A 21,351-nucleotide genomic window follows, 5' to 3' on the forward strand; every position below is an offset into this window, starting at 1 on the left:
TTTTCAGTGCCTTAAATTCACACAACGAGTTTAGCCTCACCCGGTGCGACTCAGTCCCCAGTCTTCTGATGTCAGTGTGTTGCTTCCACGACCATCCAGACTACTTGGTGGTGTGATGAGAACTGTGTTCGTCAACTTCAGAGGCTCTGTTGTGGGTGTCGAGTGTGGCTCTCACTGGGCGCCGTTTCTTCTTTCGCTGCCCGTCATGACGCCTGGCACCGGTTTCGCTTCAGCTGTCAGACTGCGAGGCATTCCGTGTGTTTTTGGAAAAAGGCAGGGGGGGTTAGTGTGTGACGTCTGACAGAGTTAGTGACGGAGCTTTTTCGGGGAGAAACGCTGCTGGTGCAGAAAGCAATCTGTCAGCACAAGATTCCTTTATGCAGAATAGTGAGGGGAGTTGCAGAAGGGGAGAAAACATTTACTCACTCTGTGAAAGGAACATGTTTACAAAAGCAGTGTTTAAAAGAATGTAACAACACAGTCTGTTCAGGTGCATTTAAGCCTCAGGTGAGGTGAGGTGAAACCTTCAGTGCCCTGCTTCACTCCGATAGCAGCCACTGCAGTTTAATGAATCACTGCAATTTCAGCCTGCAGCTCTTTATTCTGCTCCTCTTTAAGGTTTAGATAAGACACAAAGACCCCCCCCACCACCCCCCGATGTCATATATCTGAGCCCATGGAACAATGGTGGCCGGTTATCTGCCCGATCAGAGTTTAATCAGAGGCTTCGGCCCCCAGTGGCTGTCAGGTCAGCTCCGGTAAACCGGGCCCGGATGCAAAATGAATGGCAACGTTTACGCCACAGAGATTTTGGTGATTTCAAGATTTTCATATTTGCATTTATAAATGCATCCACTATGGTGCTGTCTGATCTATAATTTCTGCATTAACACTGAGTCACAAACTCAGAATTATGCAGTGTTGAAGCTTAGTGTACCTTCTTTTCGTTCACTGTATATAAGTTAGCAGTCAGTACGTACCGATTATTTGCATGGGGTGCAGTGATATTGGCCTTCTGCATCAGCAGAGGTTTTCAGAAGAAATTAAAACTTAAAACTCAAACAGTACAGTCCTCCTTTTTATGCAGATTTTCTTCATGTCTCTGCACAAGTTAGGTAGCTTTTACATTAGCTTAGATTTCTCAACAGATTAGCTGCATTACCTGTGCAAAGGACAATATTCTAATTATGAAATACCATCCTTATTTATCAATTCATTCACTACTGAGCAGACAGCTGTTTTCTTATAAACTTCTACAAGTTTAGTGGTGAAAAATCCTTTTGTCTTATAACCTTTTGTGAATAATCATCATCTAAATCATGTACCTGATTTAAAATTGTTGAAAGCCTTGTATATCACCTGACACCTGTTATGTTATGAGTTTAAATTCACATCTTTTGAGATGTTAATGCTTGTAGTGTGTGTTGAAGATGACTCTCAGCTAAAATTTTAGCTCAGTTTCTGTAAAATCAGCCACATTCTAGTCGTTTATTGTGTTTGCAGTGGTTGATTAATTGCGGTTGCCGTCCTGAATAGGGGCAACTGTTTATTTCCAATAGTTTTATTCAAATTGGTTCCAGTACAGACAAAAGCAAAGACATTACGGCTGCTCCTCTGGCGGCGGGCGATACATCTTCCCTCTTGACACATTGATTTATAAGGCATAAAGGTGTTTTGACGGGGGGGGATGGGAGTATGATGTGTGGATGATGTATGCTCCCAGTGACAGACTCTGGGCTGCTCTTCTCTGACTGACTGCTCAGGCTGAAAGTTAAACAGCTAAATCCTCGGCGCCCCTGCAGAACTCCTGCTTCCCCCCCCNCCCCCCCCCCCCCCCACACACACACACACCTGCAGCAGGGAAGCATAAAACATGCTCGTCACACCGACAGGACTGCGGGTTTAGTGGCTTGTTTCACGGCCGGAGCTCCTCTTGAATGGTGCCCACAATCCCCCCACGACAGTCCAAGTTCCTGAACACGCGCCAGTCAAGCCTGTCCAAAGATTAGACCTGTCCCTCAGACACGTGGTCCAGGTGTGGATTAGCGAAGGATTAGAGGCGTCTCGGGTGGGTGACTTTTACGACACGCTGACCACACTGGCGAGAATTGGCAGGTGAGGCCAATGGATAAATAAATAAAATAAAATAAAATATATATGTATGTGTTTAGAGTAAAGCTTTAAGTTAAGATAAACATTTTACTTATTTTTTAAAAAAATGATACCTGTTGCTTTGCACTCATTTACAACCTCAGTTGCAGCTATCGCCCGCCACAAAAAGGCAAAGGTAAACAAACGCACGTCTGTGTGTGTTTGTCTGTTAGCACAATATCTCATGAACGACTGGACAGATTTTAATGACACGTTCAGGATATATTCATTAGGTGCACCTTTATAACTACTTAACGTTTGGAGTTGATTCAATTCAAGATGGATGCTATAGCCAACTGACCTTAGAAAACCCCAACATAGCTATAATTCAGTCAATTTTATAGATATTGTGCTAAAACATGGAGTGGTTGTAGGTGAGAGTCATTCACAATGCATACTTCAAGTGCTGTTCTTTGTACAAGATATTTGCTTAAAACTTTAGCGTTACCTTTCATAGTCAACTATATGTGTCTGTTAGTAGAATATCTCATGAACCACTGGATGGAATTTATTGAAACTTTCACAAAGTAATCATTGATTTCGCATCTAAAACTGATTTAACTTCTGGAGTCAACCCAATTCAAGACGGACGCCACAGCTAATTGACCTTTGCCAACACAGAAATGGTCATAACTCAGTAGGTTTCACAGATATTGAGCTAAAACCCGAGTTCTTACAGCAGGGGTCACTGTTGAGCTGAAACAGTGGCTCAACTTGGCAACCGTCTGCCTTTTCTCCTTCCCTTTGCAGTCAGAAAATTTGGAATAACAGAAACAGGGAGTTTGATTTAATGTCCGGGTTGTACAAAAGAATATTTGAACGTGGGAGAAAGAGACGCAGAGTTGACAGCTCCTAATTGATAGATTTGAAAGAAATAATGTGACAAGGAGGAGTAGAAACAGCTGTTGAATAAGACAGGTTTGGAGTTTGTCTTTGTCTGCACAGTCCTGTGCAATGTTCTTGAGTCTTTCTGCCCTTTTTTTATATTTTGCTTCCACATAACCAGCCTTTCAGATAGTCTTGATCAACAGCGCTCAAACCTTTCTAAAATGCATTCAAAGTTTGACGTTGCCTGCTTTTGTACTCATTTTCTTTGACAATCATTAAAGCAGAAGACCGGAAAAACAGCAGTTTGCAATTTTTTTTTGTTTTTAACCGTACCTTTCCACTCCAACTCGGTGGCGACGCACGTTTTGCTGGATGAGGAGTCAGGATCCGAGCCGTTCCTCGTAAATCAGAAGGGCTGTTTATCCATTTTTGTCGCGACAGTGATGTAACAGTTACTACTCACTACACGAGAAGGAGGATCTTTGAGGAGCCGCTGATCAATGAGGGTCTTTAAAAGGAGGCTTTGTGACCGGAATACCGGAGAGGCCACAAGGAGAAGCTCAGCTGGGGTCGCCCAATAGTTCAGCAGCAGGTTTTTCTGAAACACTAAGCCGCAGGCAAAGAGATTGAGCTTTCAGTAGAAAAGCTTCAACAGTAGACAAATGCAGGATGGGGAGGACAAAAAGCACTGTTGTTGGTATTGTTGCAAGTTAAAAAAAAAGGTGTGTGGCTTCTTTGATATAGACTAAAATCAACTAATGAAAATCAGTCATTGCTTTTTAAATTTCGCTTCAACAAAATTAATTTAAAAATAAACTAATGAACTGGCCTTGACAAAAAAGATGGTACCCTAAACTTAATGTTTTGTTGCAGAACCTTTTGAAGCGATCACAGTCAAGTGGTTTCTGTCACTCTCTCTGAGACTCCTGCACCTGTCCACAGAACAGTCCAATGTTTTGTTCTCAGCCATTCTTGGATGTTTTGAGTTTTGCTGTGTGTTTTGGGTCATTATCCGGTTGGAGGACCCATGACCTGCAACTGGGACCAAGCTTTCCTGCACTGGGCAGCACATTTAGCTCCAGAATGCCTTGATAGTCTTGAGGTTTCATTGTACCCTGCAGAGATTCAAGACAGCCTGAGTCAGATGCAGCAAAGCAGCCCCAGAACAGAACCGAGCCTCCTCCATGTTTTGCTGTAGGTACAGGGTTCTTTTCTTTGGATGGTTCTCTTTTGGGTCTGTGAACATAAAGCTGATGATGGGATTTGCTGCCAAAAAGCTCCAGTTTTGTCTTATCTGTCCAAAGGACATTCTCCGACAATCTTTGTGGCTCGTCAATGCATTCTGACAAAATCCAGTTTCAGTTTTTTTATGATTTGGTGTCCTCCTCGGTCCACTACGTCCACTTTGGCTCAAACAGTGATGGATGGTGCGATCTGACACCTATATACCTTCACCTTGGAGTTCACCTCTAATCACGGGAAGTTCTTCTGGGTTCTTTGGTCACCATTTGTATTGTCCATCTTTTCAATTTCTCATAAATTTTCTTCTTGAAGCCACATCCAGGGAGGTTGGCTCCAGTCTTGTGGACCTTAAACTTCTGAATAATCTGAGCAGCTGTAGTCACAGGAACATCAAGCTGCTTGGAGATGGTCTTATAGTCTTTACTTTTTAAGATTCTGTCAAAAAGGTTTCTTTCTAAGCTCCTGAGACAACTCTGTCCTCAGCTTTCTGTGCTCCATGTTCAATTTATCCCTGTGTGTATATCTCACTAATGTTGTGTTTGTGGTTTGTATGTTTAAATCAGACAAGTCGGAACAGATCAGAAAAAAATAGGACCTATAAAACAAGATGTTGGTTTTACAACAGTAAATCTGGTAAAACATAATAATCAGATTTTTAGCTTGACTTTTTTATGGGATGCTTGCTTAAAATGAGCAAGATCCAGACTCATAAATGATTTTCTACCATTTATCATAACTCCACATGAAATTGTACGCTGCTCGGAGTGCTGAAATCAAAAAGAAAATGATTTGAGATTTTTCATAAAATGAGTTGAAAGCCTAGAAGGCCATTTCAGAACACAGACAAGAAAGCCAAGAGCTGTCAAAGAAGATTTTATTTAGCTTTTTCTAAAGTTAATTTGCTTACGCAGATGAATCCGATCGGATATGACTACATTTCTTTAGGTAATTTAAAAGCAACCAGAGGAATTTCTCATGTAAATGTGCCTGAGTTTTAGTCATAAAGGCTAATTTTCATCTGCAGTTTCTGGCAGGTCAATGAGATAAAAAAAAACAACCAACTAAACACAAACTATGTACATGCATAATGGATGCAATTTTATGATCTTGACTAAAACACACACAAAGTATGAGTAGCGTTTAACAAAATACAGCACCCACTACTCTAGAAACATAAATTTGTGTTTTTCAGCTTAACAGGTGAAAATGAAATGATGAAATGATAACACTTATTTAAAATATTCCTTTGGGAAACTTCAAACCTGATCTTTCTGCGCTCTGGATTGTTGAGCAATAACTCTTGCAATCCTAAGTTTTAGGTTTCACAAAGCTTTACATTAACTTTTACACCCTAAAAAGGCATTTTAGGATGCTTGTTTAGAAATCAGAAAGCTTATACGATTCCCCAAGTGGTGCCTTTTAATTGTTGCATTCAACTGATTGCTTACTGCTCATGTCTGTACTCTTAAAAATGCCCACAATGATTTAATCAGGATTAGTGATAAATAAATCAGATGAATCGTAAACATTTTAACCCACCCCTAGTTTCTTTATTTTGCTTCAAAGCAGCCAGACCTCCTTATCATTTTTTTAAAAGTGGTCTCAATCAACAACTCTTCAGATTTTCCGGAAGGCTTTTCAACTTTTTTTTTTCTTCAGACCTGTGCTCAATCAAGCATCGCTTAAGACCAATTTTTAAAGAGTACAAGAACGTCTGACTCATTCAAGCAAAAATCAGCTCAAGTGAAAGTAGAGGAAAGAAATGTTTTCTGGGAGAATGTAGGGTGGCTGCTGAATATCTTTGCTGAAGTTGGCTGCAGAAGCAGAAACTTAGTTTTGTTAAAATGATCAGAACAAAAGCTATAATTGGTAGAAGAGAAAAATAACTAAATCAAACTAAAAGCTAAAATTAGTAAGACTGTATCTAAAAGCTCAAATTGTCAGAAGAGTAGCCACCAGCTACAATTGGCAAGCCAGTAGCTAAAAGCTAAAAATAAAGTAAGGACACTGAAGCAGATTTCAAAGAACAGTTTTCCCAAGTATTTCATGAGCTCCCCACTTATTTCAATGAAGGAAAAAAGAACGACATAAAATTAAATTTTCCAAAAGTATAAAAGCTACAAAACCCAAAAGTCGTAGCCGTAATGTTCTGAATGAGCTGACTGTTTTAATACATGAATGGTTTAAATAGCCAAAAGTATGCTGAAGTAGTTGGTCCAAAATATGTGCGGAAGCAACTAATAACGGGAAAACACAATTGAGTGCTGACTCGGCATTCATTGCATCGTGTTGCTTCAATAGTGTTCTGCTGAATAGGGGGCAACGTGTGAATTTTTTAATTAGACTGCTTTTTTAATGCAGCATTCATATCTTCAAAGTAAAACTTAATTAAAAACATTAGAACTAGGCATACATAAATATACAGTCTAATCACAAAGCAGAGTTTTGAGGAATCCTTGGCTCTCCAGGGTTTCCATGTCCAACTCTGTCAGACAAATGAAGACCTGACCAGTTCTGATAAAGACAAACCCCCTTTCAAGTGTGCTGTATACTACTAGCCTCATTTCCTGTCTCAGCTGGTTTGTCAGCTGTTCTGTGTGTTCTGCTGTGTAATGGTATAATATAAGATGCTTGTAAAAGTCCATCAAGCTGTCACTCTGTTGATTTGATGACAATAGTGCAATCGCTCCCCCTTCGATGACTGAAGGACTCTATAAAGACAGATAACTGACTGTCAGACACCAGGACTGTTTTTTTTTTCTCCCCTCAGTGAAAAATCTTGCTTTTCTTCCCCCTGCAGGAATGAGCTGTGGGGGTCTTTGCAGGCTTTCAGACAGTTAAAAGCTCTCAGCCTGGTAAAAGGTTCTTCGCTGCCCGAGCCGATACTGTGGGAGGGATGATTGAGGTGTTGGGCTCTGAGCACAAACTAGGATCTGTGAACTTGGCAGTCTCGTGAGAACCCATCCGAACCAGAATTGTGGCTAAAATGAAAGATGATGGGGCAAAGATGAACAATCAGACAACCGAACGTTGATCACAGCTGAAAGGAAAGGGTCGGGAAGATGCTGCAAAGGGCAATCAAATCAAACTTGGTGATAATTTGCTCCCTTTTGATTTACTTTGGTACGATTCCCAATCAACTTGTGTGGTGTGGTCCAACTGTGTGGTGCTTCTTGATTAAAGAAGAACTGTCATGAGTTGTCTGTTTGAAAACCTGCTGGTTAAATATGAGTTTTAAAAAAAAAGTACACAAGACATTATAGATGTTTATTTCTCAAGTTGTTGTGTTTTGCCTCCACATTTTCCTAAACCGCAGTGTCCCCGGCTCCTTTCCATTTCTCTGCGAGCGAGCGGAGCCAGAGATGAAGCTGGCAGTGCATGAGATTGTGCTGCACATCCCTTCGCGCCTTTTTTATCTGCCAGGGTCAAGCAACAGGACAAGGGAGAGTGATGGACCGAGTCCTCGCCAGGGCTCGCAGAGTTGAGCAGATGGCAGCAAAATAAACAGGTCAGATGCCTCGGATGGCATCAGCCTGAAGAAGACAAACTGACCACACGGATGGCGCACAGAGAACAGCTTCTGTTCAATCATTCAGCGCTGGATGGGGCGTGACAATTTGCGGGAAACAAGCAGCCAAATCGCTAAAAAATGACTCAGCTGGAGCCGGAATGGCATCATTCGCTCGACCGGAATGTATATTCCTTTTTCATTGGCAGTTGAGGCCATCATCGAACAATTTGACTTTATTCCTGACCAGCTTTAATGATCTTTCAAAGAGCCATGTCATTACCATTACATCATGTAGTGGAGTCCCAGGGGCAGCATCACAGGCTGAGGAAATGGACTCCCATCTGGTGGTGTTGATGTAACTGAGGGCTGACGAGTGTTATTGCAATTTGAATCCTCAAAAGAATGGAATCTGGCTTTGCTTTAACAATATCATATTTTAAAGATAGTTTGGGGGGGGTGCAAAATGCAAAAATTTGCAAATTTCATAAAGCCATATTTTATTTACAATAGAACAAAGTAAGCATATCAATTTATCGAAGAAATTGTATTGTTTTAAATTTAAATCTGATGGCAGTGACACATCCCAAAAGTTGAGACAGGGGCACCAAAAGTAAAACTGTAAAACTAAGTCGTAAGGAAAAAAATAACAACTGGAAGAGCGTTTTGCAACTAACTAGGTTAATGGGCAACTGGTTAGTAAGAGGACTGGGTATAAAATGAACATTTTCAAGAGGCTTAATCTCTCCGAAGTAAAGATAAGAAGTTCACCAGTCTGCAGAAAACTACATTGAAACTTTTTTTTTTAAATTCAATGAAAAAAGTCTAACAATTTCAGAATTCTTCTCAAAATATGAGGAAAACACTGAATAGCCCATCATCTACAGTTTATATCATCATCAAGCATTCAAAAATCAGGACAAATTCTTTCGCAAAAAATGAGCCTGAAAGTCAATACTGGATGCCTGTGATTGTCAGGCAGCACCGCATTAAAACAGGTCTGATTCTGTTGTGAACATCACTTTATGGATGGGCTCAAGAACACTTCCGCAAATCACTGTCTGTAAAACACAGTTCAATGTGCCATCCTCAAATACTGCTTAAAGCTCTATCATGCAAAAAAGAACCTGTATGTGATTAACATCCAGAAGACAGAGTGAAAACTGTTCTGTGGTCAGATGGATCAAAATTTGAAAATTCTTTGACACCATGGGTGCCATGTCCTCCAATCGAAAGAGGATAAGGACCTGTTGTCAACGCAGGGTTGAAAAGCCAGCCTCTCTGATAGTATGGGGGTTCATGAGTGTGTCTAGCGTGGGCAGCTTACACATCTGGAAAGGCACCATCAGTGCAGAAAAGACCAACATATGCTCCCATCTTGACAATGTTTTTTTTTTCAGAGAAAGCCTTCCATATTTCAGCAAGACAATGCTAAATCACAGACTGCATCCGTTCCTACAGCATGGCTTTGGAGGAAAAGAGTCCGGGTCCTAAACTGGCCTGGCTGCAGTTCAGACCTCTCACCAACTGAAAACATTTGGCACATCATGAAACTAAAATTCCAGCAGACACCCAGGACTGCTGAACAGCTACAATCCTGCATCAGATAAAGATGGGACAACATCTCCCTCCAAAACCTCCAGCAGCTGCTCTCCTCAGGTCCTAGGTGTTTATAGACGTTCACAGTGGGGAAACATAACCCTGTCTCAACTTTTTTTGAGATGTATTGCTGCTATCAAATTTAAAATTGTTACTTTAAAAAAAAAAAAAAAAAAATTGCCACAATTTTTTAGTTAAAAAATCTGATACATTTACTTTGTTCCATTGTGAATACAAATATTGATTTATCTTTAAACATTCCCTCTGCATTGAAGGCCGAAGCCCAATTGCATCCCTCACAGTTTAACCCCACACACTTTTTCCAAACGCTTCAATCCTGGAGCTGTTGATGTTTTTGTTGTTGTTTTTTCCTCCTTTCCAACACTTTTTGTGCCATTCCTCTCGACGTTCAAACACTGCCTCCAGAATTCCTGCCCTTGTTAAAACACTCCTCTTCTCCTTTGCGTTTGTTTTCCCTCATTTTGACTCAGCAGTGCTCTGCAATGCAGAGGTGATTTTTCCTGAAAAGGTTTACTGATGATTTCTGTCCACATTTACGTAGGTACTTGGTACAGTCCCAATTCGGTCTCGTCGTCTTTCTTCCTTTTGTGACTTGATCAGGACTCTACCAAGATAACTCTTGGAAGTAGTGCTTTCGTTTAGGTCCAAGACCCTTCTAAGGATTCCATTTTTTAAATTATTTAACCTTTGACCTTTATATCTGCTTAAACAGTTTTGCAAGTTTAATATGAAGCCAATGCAAAGCAAACAAGAGTCTAATCAAACATGCATAGATTACAAGCTGAGATACCAGCGATAATAGAAGAGATTGAAGCCTGGCAGAGAAGACTGTTGGTGGAATATGCATGTTAACAAACAAATACTCTGTGTGGGAGGGAACAGATGAGGTGAAAACATTCACAAGTCAGTCCATATGGATTTTATAGTTTAAAAATGGCAGGAAAATCCTTTGGGAAAAGATTATTTCCATATTGAAGTCAGATTTTATTATTGACTGCATCTTTTTTCATCTTAAGTCATATATTAACATCAAACTGGAGCTGATTTTATACAAGTTTCTGCCTTTTTTTAGGAATAAGGGAAGCATTTGTGTCAGTCAGTAAAATTTGTAGGCTGGTTTCTGTATTTATGAAAAAAAAGGTTAATATATAAATCAAAAACTGGTAATTTCATTGTACTTTTACAGAAGTAAAATGCATCAAAACCAAACAAACTACCACCTGTGTGTGTGTGTGTGCCAGTCTTTTACAGACTGGTTTGACTGTTTAAGTTTTTGTTTGTTAAAAATCTGATTTTCTTTTTTTTTCACCACTTATTCATCCTTCACTGAAAACTATAAGCTCCCAAACTTTCTTTGCTCTAAACCGACACTTGCTTTAAATTTCCTTGACAGGAAACATAATTATTTTATTACCTCAGCTTTTAATGTGAAAATTGTTTGAAAAATGGAAAATGATTCCAAATGTTCATTTTTCTTAGCTTTTACTTGTGCACTCATGAAGATTTCTATGAAGGAATGAGACTACCCAAATTAAAAAATACACAGATTTTAATTAAAATTTCAGAAAGAAATCATTGAATGCACATTTACAATTCATTAACTTTTGGAGTCAACCCAATTCAAGATGGCTACCACACATTAGCCATTGTTGTATTGGCTCGAACTGAGTCAGTTTCACAGATATAGAGCTAAAATTTGGCGTGGTAGTCACTGAGAGTCATTCTCGAAACATTCTGTGAGCCCTAACATATAACGTCATTTACAAGGTTTGTCCAGAACTGATAAATAGTTCATTTCTTCTTAGCCTGATAAGAGTTGTCTAAAACTCTACAATAGTAGGCGATAGACACTCCTGCAAGGAATGATGAAAGTGCTGTACAACTTTTAAAAATACAAAAAAAGAAAGAAAAATGAATTCCAACTCAAACCAGAAAACATTACTAAAAAGAACAAAAACCTATTTAAAAAGAGAACTTTGCTAGCAAACAAAAAAGCAAGAATATGTTTCTAAACTACAACAAAAAGCCAGTAAGAAGACAAATTTATTTAATGTAAATATCAGAAAAATTAGTTAAATATGAAAAAATGGTTGCAAATTGTTAATTTGATGCAGCTCTTCCTTTTAGCTTTCATAATCGGCTGTGGAAAATGTCCTTTTTATGAACCTTTTACATTATAAAGACGTTAAAGCTGCAGCTGAGAAAGGATACATTCAAGTAGCTATCAGTAAAAAGAAAATAGATATAAACATCTTTTTGCAGGATTTAGTGCACCTCCCAGAATAGTCCTATTCAAAGCTGTTGCTGCTTCGTGTGTTTGCTTGAATTTTAAATGAAGCCTTTTAATTGTAACACTAACAACCACAGCTCAATCTGCATTTCACATTTGAACAAAACCAAATAGTTAAACACAAAGGTTGCCCCTGATGATTTCTCAGTAATGGACTGTTTTTTTGTTCGTCACTGGAATTGTAACCCAACACACAAACACTCTCGTTAGGACAAAAATAATAAAAACAAAAATCTACAAAGCATTTATAAGGGTTTACTCTCAACTCAGGTATTGGAAGGAAAATGCAAAAAAATAATAAGTAAATTAATAAAATGGAAATTCTTAACCTTTAGTTAACTCATTTTGGAAACATTTTACATTAAATGAGACAAATAGTGTATTTGTGCGGGAAGGGAACACACTCATTTCACCTCAGGAGTGGATGTTTTTAAGTTCTCGTGTGTTTGCTTTCGTCTTGCAGCAGATTTGAGGATTCATAGATCCAGTGGAGGGAAGAACCCACAACACACTTTTCTGGTATTATGATGTTGCTGCAGGATATTACCTTTTTATCACCTATTTTAAGTTAAATCAAGTGGTGCAGTATCATAGTGACAATGAGACTGTTCTTTCTTAATACAGTCTGAGGATGACTCAAAAATTCTGGTGTTCCCAGGCAGAAGGTACTTCCAACTACTTTAATAGCCATCATTTAAAATAATAACTATAATAGTAATAAAAAGTAGAGAAAAAGTTACTTTTTATCCCTCTCTGTGGTTGTACCAGTGGATTTACCACAGCCATACTTTCTCTTTCTGTTTTTCCCTTTTTTTTCCACTGTCTGGAAAGCTGGATTTTGGGAAAACCCTCGCCTCTCTCCTCCTCCAGCCCTCACATCCGGGTTACTGAAGCTGGTCGGAGCTTGATGTTGCCTTCAAACGCCCCTTGTAAACGCGAAACTTCACAAAGTTTTGAACTCATCCATTTTCGCACATTCTATTAAGCCTGTTAGTCGGGACAGTAACTAGGAGCAGTTGTTTGTTTCACGTAAAAAAATATCAGCTTGCTTAACTATACGGACAGCTCTCTCGAAGTAGTTCTAGTGCAGCTGTTGCGCTTGACAGTTATAGTCACTTCCCCCCTCACTGAGTTGCTACTTTCACCGCGGTTATGTCATGTCCCAGCTTTAAGGCGGACCATGAAGGCATCACAAGTTAGGCAGCTCTCAGTTATCAGAAAGGCAGCCTGATGATCCAGCTGCTGCTCGCTGACATGGAGACAACTGCTGTTTGGCGCTGAAACTCCGCACGACCCAGTGTTTACCGAGACACCGCGGGTCTTCAGCAGCGATAAAAACAAAACAAACAAACCAACAACAACAGAAAAAAACTTCTCCCCCCCGGCAGCACCCATGTAATTTCCCCTCCCGAGCCATGTCCAAGAGCCTGAAGAAGAGGAAGAACCACTGGACCAACAAAGTCCACGAGAGTATCCTTTGCAGGAATGAGGAGGGGGAGCTGGGGCTGGAGCTGAAGGGCGGCGCGGAGAATGGCCAGTTCTCGGTCGTCGGCGAGCTGCTCCCGGGCAGAGCGGTGTGCCACAGCGGCAAACTCAGCCCGGAGGAACTCCTGCTGGAAGTCAATGACACCCCCGTGGCGGGACTCACCACCAGGGACGTTCATGCTGTGGTCAAACACAGCAAAGACCCCGTCCGGCTCAAGTGTGTCAAACAAGGTATGGGGTTTTTCTTTCTCCTTATTTTGAGTTTCTTAAACGCGCACACACAGTTTGAACGTGTTGTTTGCACAGTCCTGTGTGTTTTACTATGGTAGCAGCTCAAGAGCACTTAGTTACATGTAATTAAAGCTGCAACAGAAGTGTGTTTATATTTTCAAGGTGCTGTGTGGATTTGTAAGAGCCAAACATTCATTTCAACTCCAGTTTTGTTTTTGTTTTTTTAGAGCCAAATCATAACAAAAGTCAAATCAGGTCACTGTGTAAAAGCATTCACATCCATTCTAAGACGCCATATAGTAAAAGTTATCTACATAAGGAAGCCAGCAGATTGCGGCGACCCTTTACTTCGTACAGATCTGCCATCCTGAGCAGCAGGTTGGTGACAGTGGAAAGAAACGACTCCCTTTCAACAGGAAGGAACCTCGAGCAGAGCCAGAACCGAGATCAGGACGGGTGACCATCTGCCTCAGCCGAAGGAGACGCAGAATGACTGGTCCAGGTGTGGTTTCTACAGGAAGAAGAAGAAAAAAACACATGTTAATGATACCAATAACTACCATTCCAACACGAAGAGCGGAGAGAGAGTAAAGACGGCAGCAAAGTGAGGAAATGTGGTCAGGATGTCCTCCAGAAGTTTAGGCTTATAGCAGCCGAACTGAGGGATGGCCCCAGGAAACCAAACCGCAGCTTTAGGATTTACAAAAAGGAAAAGTCTTTAGCCTGAAGCAGACCGGATGTCAGGGAGAAACTGGAAGTTGATTCCACAAGAGAGGAGCCCGATAACTGAAAGCTCTGCCTCCTGTACTTCTATCAGAAACTCTAGGAACCACAAGTAAACCTGCAGTCTGATAGGAAAATATGGAACAATAAGATCTTTAATATAAGATGGAGCTTGATTGTTGAGAGCTTTGTGTGTTAGAAGTAAAAGAGAAAGATTTTCAATCAGAAATTAAAGTTCTCCTTCGCCATGATGGATTTCCGTCATCTGTAAAAATGAGAAGGAAGAAAACGTGTTTTTTGTTGTGGACCCATTAAAAACCACCCAATCTAATTATGAAACGGGGATTAAACTGACGCTGCTCTCAACAAATGAAGCAAACCAGAGGTAAAGTTTTATCCAATCAGAGCAGAGCAGGGCGGGCCTGGGTGCAGGCAGTGTTGCCAACTCCGAGACTTTGTTGCTATATTTAGCAAGTGACTATATTTAAAAAAAAAAAAAAAAAAGACTACCCAATTTTTCTGGTGTTTTTGGAGACTTTTAAAGACTGACATGAAAGCAGGTATGGTTCTTTCTGACCAGCATCTGGTGCTGAAGTGGACCCTCCTCCGTCCCACAGTTGGAGCTATGGTTAGCATAACTGCCACACATGTGAGAGGAGAGTTCAGGGTTCGATCCCTGGTCAGACAGGCACATTACTGCCATAATCATTATTATTATATTCAAACCAAAACACTTTATCTTTTTGTAGACAGCGACCGTAATGTTTCTATGATATTTAAGGTCTTGTTTGACCATTTAAATAGCTCATAATTTCTGTTAACAGACACCACAACAAATGTTCAGCAATATTTCTGTTTGATTTAGTGGAGTTATTTATTGGATATACTGAACGCTTCATTAGAAAATCTTGTACTGTGTACACTGTATACTCTTTACAGGAAAACCTTTAGGAAGTGACAGATAGGCAGAAAAAAGCTCTCAAATGTGTGGTACATTTAATATGATTGAAAAGTTGTTTTTTTTAACAACCAGATAATAAAGGGTAAGAATAGTCCAGCCTGGAAGTGATTAAATGCATGGAGCAGGTTATTTATTGCATCATTTTGAAGCAAGATGTTTCTAATTTTAGTGATATTGCGCAGGTGGAGGAAAGCGGTCCTGGTAACATTTTTAACCTGGGGGTTAAAAGACCTAAAAGACTGAAAGTAACATCAAGGTTCTTTACGTTAGAACTGGTGGCCAAATTAATACCATCCAGAGGAATTCATTCATATATGACATTTGGACATTTTCAGTACTTAATAACTTAATAAATATGTAGTTGGACATGCATTTCCTATGTTATTCATCATGGGGTACTGCAGCACCCTCCACACCCATACTTCTCACTACTTGGTATATAATTAAGAGACATTAACACCGATTCTCCTGAAGTTCAGACACTCAACGCTTCAGCTTTAACTACAACGTTTTGAGTTATTGCAAGGCAAGATTCACATTTTTTTTATTTCTAGTTCAATATCATGTTTAGGTTAACATCATTTTAGTTTTCCTGCATCATCCGATGTCTTACTTCTGCATTCTGCTGCATTTGTCATCTTTTTTTGCCCCCTATGTGTTGCTAATTTAAAACACAGAAACCACGCTGTATTTTCAGTGGAATCTGAAGTCTTTGCAGAGCTGACGTTCAAGTTTTAGCCTAATTTGTGCACCTCTGAGTGGACTAAATTAGATTTGTAGAAAGGTTGTATGAATATTGGAGCATGTTTCCCAGTCCCTATTTCAACACTATGGCGACATCAATGAAAATGAAAACTACCATTAAGTGGGAAAAGGTCACAGGAGCCTCGTTGGGTGTAAAACAGAAGAGTTTTTGAGTCAGTTGTGAGTTTTGCACTGGAGGCATGTTAAAGTGTGATTGAGCTGTCCTCAGCGTCTGGCTGAGGACACTTTGAATCTGGATGTGAAGCGAAGCCGTCACGTCACGGAACCCACTCCTCCAGCCGTCTGGACCTTTGATCCCCCGGCCACTGATGATGCTGGTATGGTGTTCTGGAGTAGGAGGATCTGTGGTATCTGATTTTTTTGGGGTGAAATAATCTGCAAAATCCTGTAAGAAGCTTTGGATCAAAGTCTTGGCTTGTGTGTGTGTGTGTGCACACGTTTAGCTTCGCAACAGGGATTTATTCCAAAAAGCAGCCAAGTATATATCATTTTAATATTACTTTATTTTTTATTTTTTGTGAAATGTTTACATTCCAACGACTGATATTCTCCCTCAGCTCTCCTTGTGTTTACTCAGTAAGTTGTTTACAATCTTAAGCTGTATTTGATATGATAGATATGCATCAAGTAAATGTTATAGTGGGAAAAACACTCTTGTGGAGAACTCTTATAGCTGTTGGTTTGAATATAGATGTTTTTCACGCCCAAGCAGAAGCGCAGAGACTCCATACAGACGGAAAGGCATTGTGGTTACAGGTGGGGTTTGAAAATTTTAGGGAAACAGATGTCCATTCTTGCCATTTCTACCTTTTTGCTACCTTCACTGTTTCAATGTAATCCCCCAGAGAAGTGAAATAACAAAATGTCCAAATTTATCTTTATGCAAATTGTCCTTCTGTATCACGGACTGTGAAGCTGAAACGTCAAGAAAACGCAGATCGGAGCGTGAACCGAGCTCCAACTCCGAGGTGGATCAGTGGTGGATCACCTTTTATTACTTCTACACTTTCACATATGACTGGATGTCCTACAGAGGTGCAGCTTGAGTCTTTATGAGAGCAAAAAGCTAAAGACTATTAATTTTAGATAGGAACTGTATTATGGCACTCCCTGATTTGTGAACGGTCAATTTGAAGCCTGGCATTCAGCTGTCGCCCCGTTGGACCTTTATTTGGAACAAGAAGGTGGCACTGTTTGATCCCTGTAACCTGATTAGACACAAGTGCATTTCGTTGAAGACCTACATCTGTGGCATTATGAAATTATTTAAATCGACTTAACTGTGGCTTGAAAGACAAATTTACTGACTTGGTATATTTTAAACCAAGTTGACCTTTTGTTTTTTCTATTGGAAATGTCTTGCGCCAGGGAGGTTTCATGGATTCATCAAAATGGTTTTAATTCTGTCATTTGTCAGTATAAAATGACTGTAGTTCAAACTCTGCTATGAAAATGTAGCATTTTTTAAAGCAATGCCATCAATCAAGCCACCCCTCTGCTGCTTATCTGTGGTCAGGTCTTGGGGGGGACCCAGACATTCCTTTCTCCTGCTCCTCCTGGGGGATACTAAAGCATTCCCACGCCAGAGAGGATACATAATCTGTCCGGCGAGTTTTGTGTCTTCTCCTAGAAAACTTTCAGGGAGAGGCGCCCAGGAGGCATCTTTATCAATTGCCCGAACTACCTCAGTCGACTCCTTCTGATGTGGAGGAACGGCGCCTCTACGTCAAGCTTCCCCATTACCTCCAAGGCTGAGCTCGGCCACCCAGCAGAAGAAGCTCATTTCAGCCACTGGTTTCCAGGATCTTGTTCTTTTGGCCATTGGTCATTCGGTCATCTTATGACCACAGGATGTGAACACAAGCAGGCCAGTAAATCAAGAGCTTCGCCACAACAGACCAGAGCAGAATTGAGGCCCGATCTGTCGATCCATCTCTTTGCTCCATCCATCACTCATGTTCAAGACTCCCAGATACTTGAACAAACTCCTCTGCATGAGGCAGAGACTCATCCCTAACCTCGAGGGAGCAAGGCTTGAGGTCTTAATTTCTTAAGGTTTTTTTGTATTACTAGTATTAAACATTCATTTGTGAATATTTAAAAACCTCAGTATTTACTGTTGCCCCCTAATTGAACAGCAGGTTTGTTAAAAATGACGCATGCAGCCCTTGTTTCTGTGGCTTAAAACTTTGTGATACAGTATCAACATACCCTCCTTTAACCTTACTTTTTTTTAAACTAAACTAGCATTGTTCTCTGCTGTGCTTGAATTGTCTGTCTCCACAAAATCACTAAATTATAAACAAACTACTTGGGGATGTTTTAATAACTGCTGGTAATTTGAAAAAACTGCTACTGAGTGACAGGAAACACACACACACACACACACACACATCTCATTCAGACTCAAGTGTATTTAAATAAAAGATTTTAGATGTTTGACAGCAAAACAGGATTGAAACACTCTTCAAATAGCACCCAATTTATGACTGTTTGTCGGAAAATATAAACAGTCATACATTGGTGTCTTTTTTTTGCCAAGGAACCAGCCCATGACCAGCTTGCATACATGACAGATTTCTGAAGATGTTTGTAATCTTCATGAATAATAAATAAATATCCCTTTTGCAGTTGGTTCCCTACTTCACTAATGCTTCAGCTGTAAAAGGGCCATCCCATTCTGTTAGGATATCTTGTCCAAACTGCTACCTTTTTTGTGTATTCTTCTGTACAAATCAAAATCCAAGTCCACTTTCTTTGGCAGCTCTGAAACTATGGTAAATGTCCATCATTTTTCATTTTGTACAACATAGTTTTAATCATTCACGTCATCTAAGATCCTAAAACATTACATTTGTTTCTCACTTGAATCCACACTCAGGGTATTGTTTAGTTATGGAGGTTAAGATTAGATTAGTTCTCCATCAGGACATAATAAGGATCTTTACATAACAAAATTGGCTGCGAAAGAGTGCAATCACACTCGCAGAGACACGACTAAACATCAGGGATAATCTTGGCATGAATGCTGAGACTGCATCGCCTCTGTGGATTTGATGTCATTAAAGAATAATGATGCACATTTTCAGAGAGTCTCTCCTCATAATGTTGCAGGCGAATTGTTTACGACGGGGCTAACGGGGAACGGTTACGTAAAGAATGAAAAATGATTCACAACTTGCCCGGCTTGTCGTGGAATGAAGAGGCTGCAGATGCTACGTCAGACAGTGGAGTAGTGGTCAAATACATTTCTTTTACAACGAGCTGAAAGGCTGGATCCTAAACCCATACAAAGGCACGTCGTAATAAGGAACACTTTTTCAATTTTTTCAAGTCTATGCTTAAAGAAATCTCAACAACCTAAATAGTTGAATTAGTGATCAGAAAAGCAGGCCATGAAATGGGGAAAAGGTGGTCAGAAAGTGCTACACACTGAAAGTAAATGGGCTCAAACACTCAATCTTTATGCTTTTTTTGGTCGCAAATGCAGGTGTTTTCATATTTCAATAAAACCTTAAAATAATTTTGGTTGGCCATCTACAACCGATTTAACCTTTGGAGTCAACATGCTTTAAAATGGCCACCACAACTAACTGTGGTAGTACCTGGGGTTAATAACTGATTGTCTAAAATTTATTAGAGCCATTATTAGAGTCAACTATGTTTTGTTAAAACATCTCATGAGCCAGTGGACAGATTCCAATGAAACTTTCAGAAAATGTTCATTGTATGTACTGCACTTCAGCCACTCATAAACTTATTGAGTCAGTCTACTACAAAATGGCCGTCACAGCTAATTAACGTTAGCCTACAGAAAAGTGGCTATGAGTCAATCAGTTTTACAGTTATTGAGCCACTCTGCACTATAATATGATTACTAAAAGTATAAACCACTGTTCCAATTTTGTCCTGATGATTCAGCTGCTGTCTGCTGCTTGGTGTATTTTTTTTTTTAATCATGCAAAATGGCATGTAAACTATGTCACTGCTGCCTGCAACAAAGGAAGCATTTTCTAAACATGACAAATCTCTCTCGTCACTCTCTCTTAACCTTGGGTGATCTGCACAGGGGTGGGAAAAAAAAGTCACTTCTCAGTGATTCTTAAATGCTCTGACTAAAACATCAAGATAAATGATCTTTTCCACCATATTGAACAGTGCTTTCCCTCCATCTCTTTTAGTCACACACATGCCCCAGTTCAGTTTTCTATTTCAGCTCCAGTGGAGGATTAATGCCGCCAACTATGGAGGCTGTCACCGCATCTTTCACTGCCACTACATCGAGAGGCTCTTACTGTAGCCGCACTCTCCCGTAGCTGTGAACCGCACGCCGACTAGGCTCTAAGTGGTGTTGGGTGCAGGTAAGAGCAGACGTTTCCAGGTCAGCTGAAGGCAATCAGTGTGCTTGCTGGGCACCCACTTAGTGCTTGCTGGTGTGTTTTTTTGGGAGGGGGGGGAGTCATTACAGCTGCCTGAGCACAGGCAGCCTCAGCGAGCCAGAAATGGCAGCTAGCATGGCAGCACCTCTCTAGTTTTAAAAAAAGGCTGTTTGGAGCCAACAGTGTGACTCAAGTGACAGCTTCCTTGGTCGATTTGTCAGTCCAGCACTTAGTTTGAGAAAAATATGTCAGGAAGAAAATATCAACATGAAACTTGATTCTTTAGTAATTGTTCCCAAAGAATGGACCATAATGGCTTTGAAGGTGTCCTGAGTGGCAAATATAATTAAAGATGATAAATTTTGAGATTAAAATCAGCAGTTTTGACATATAAGTTTTTTTTTATTAAACCATATTCTAGTTTTCAGTTTTTAAATAGGTTTTTATTTTATGTTTCCTAATACTTATTCACATATTTCTCTACAGATCATTTAAAGATTTAAAAAACAAATTTTCTCACATTCGTAGATTCATTTTGGAGTTTCAGTAAACTTTACATTGTGCTTACAATGGGAAATAAAAATAAAATGGGACTATTCATGGAAGAAAGTACAGTTGAACTACTTTGGTTTTGAGTTATTTGTTGGTAGATTTAAGTCAACATTCAGGGCGACAGATGCAGGGACTGATTTGAGAGGAAAAAAACACCAGATGGGACTAGAAGCAGCAAGGCCACATATGTGGATGTGAATCAATGTTTGAGAGAGAAAATGTTCTGATGCTTTTCTGAAACTTCTCCAGAAAAGGGGTATTATGGTATTATGGTTAAAACATTGTCAATAAGACATTTCTGTTCAGGGGAAGAGTTTGTTGGAAGAGCAGCAGCTTCGGTGCTCCGTCTGTATCTATGCTCAGTGTGTTGAATATTGGCAGACTTTTGTACGCGGTTACATTTTCTTAATGGCATAAACTTAAAGCTAAAAATAGGCACCAGGTTAGATTTATGGCTCTAATGTGAGCCTCATTTAAACTAATGGAAATGGGAACATATCCGGCTGGTAAATTCAATCTGAGCTTGAATTTTCAACCATATAATTTTTACATTAACTAGATATTTCTTTCAGCACCTGCTTCTATGTTTTTGCAGATATGAACAGTAATATTTCTT

General features: G+C 39.9%; 1 protein-coding gene across 4 annotated transcripts in view; it reads left to right on the forward strand.

Moving 5' to 3' along the window:
• The first annotated feature begins 12,860 nt into the window (after window positions 1-12,860).
• Window positions 12,861-21,351, forward strand: part of magi2a (membrane associated guanylate kinase, WW and PDZ domain containing 2a) — a 229,187-nt gene continuing 220,696 nt past the window's right edge. For all 4 annotated transcript variants that reach the window (XM_037981176.1, XM_017411601.3, XM_017411604.3 and 1 more), the window contains exon 1: window positions 12,861-13,355. In XM_037981176.1, coding sequence (XP_037837104.1) covers window positions 13,055-13,355 — 301 coding nt within the window. In that variant the 5' untranslated portion in view covers window positions 12,861-13,054. The remainder of the gene's footprint in view (window positions 13,356-21,351) is intronic.

Source organism: Kryptolebias marmoratus, linkage group LG18 (genome assembly GCF_001649575.2).
Source record: "Kryptolebias marmoratus isolate JLee-2015 linkage group LG18, ASM164957v2, whole genome shotgun sequence".
Taxonomy (NCBI): Eukaryota; Metazoa; Chordata; class Actinopteri; order Cyprinodontiformes; family Rivulidae; genus Kryptolebias; species Kryptolebias marmoratus.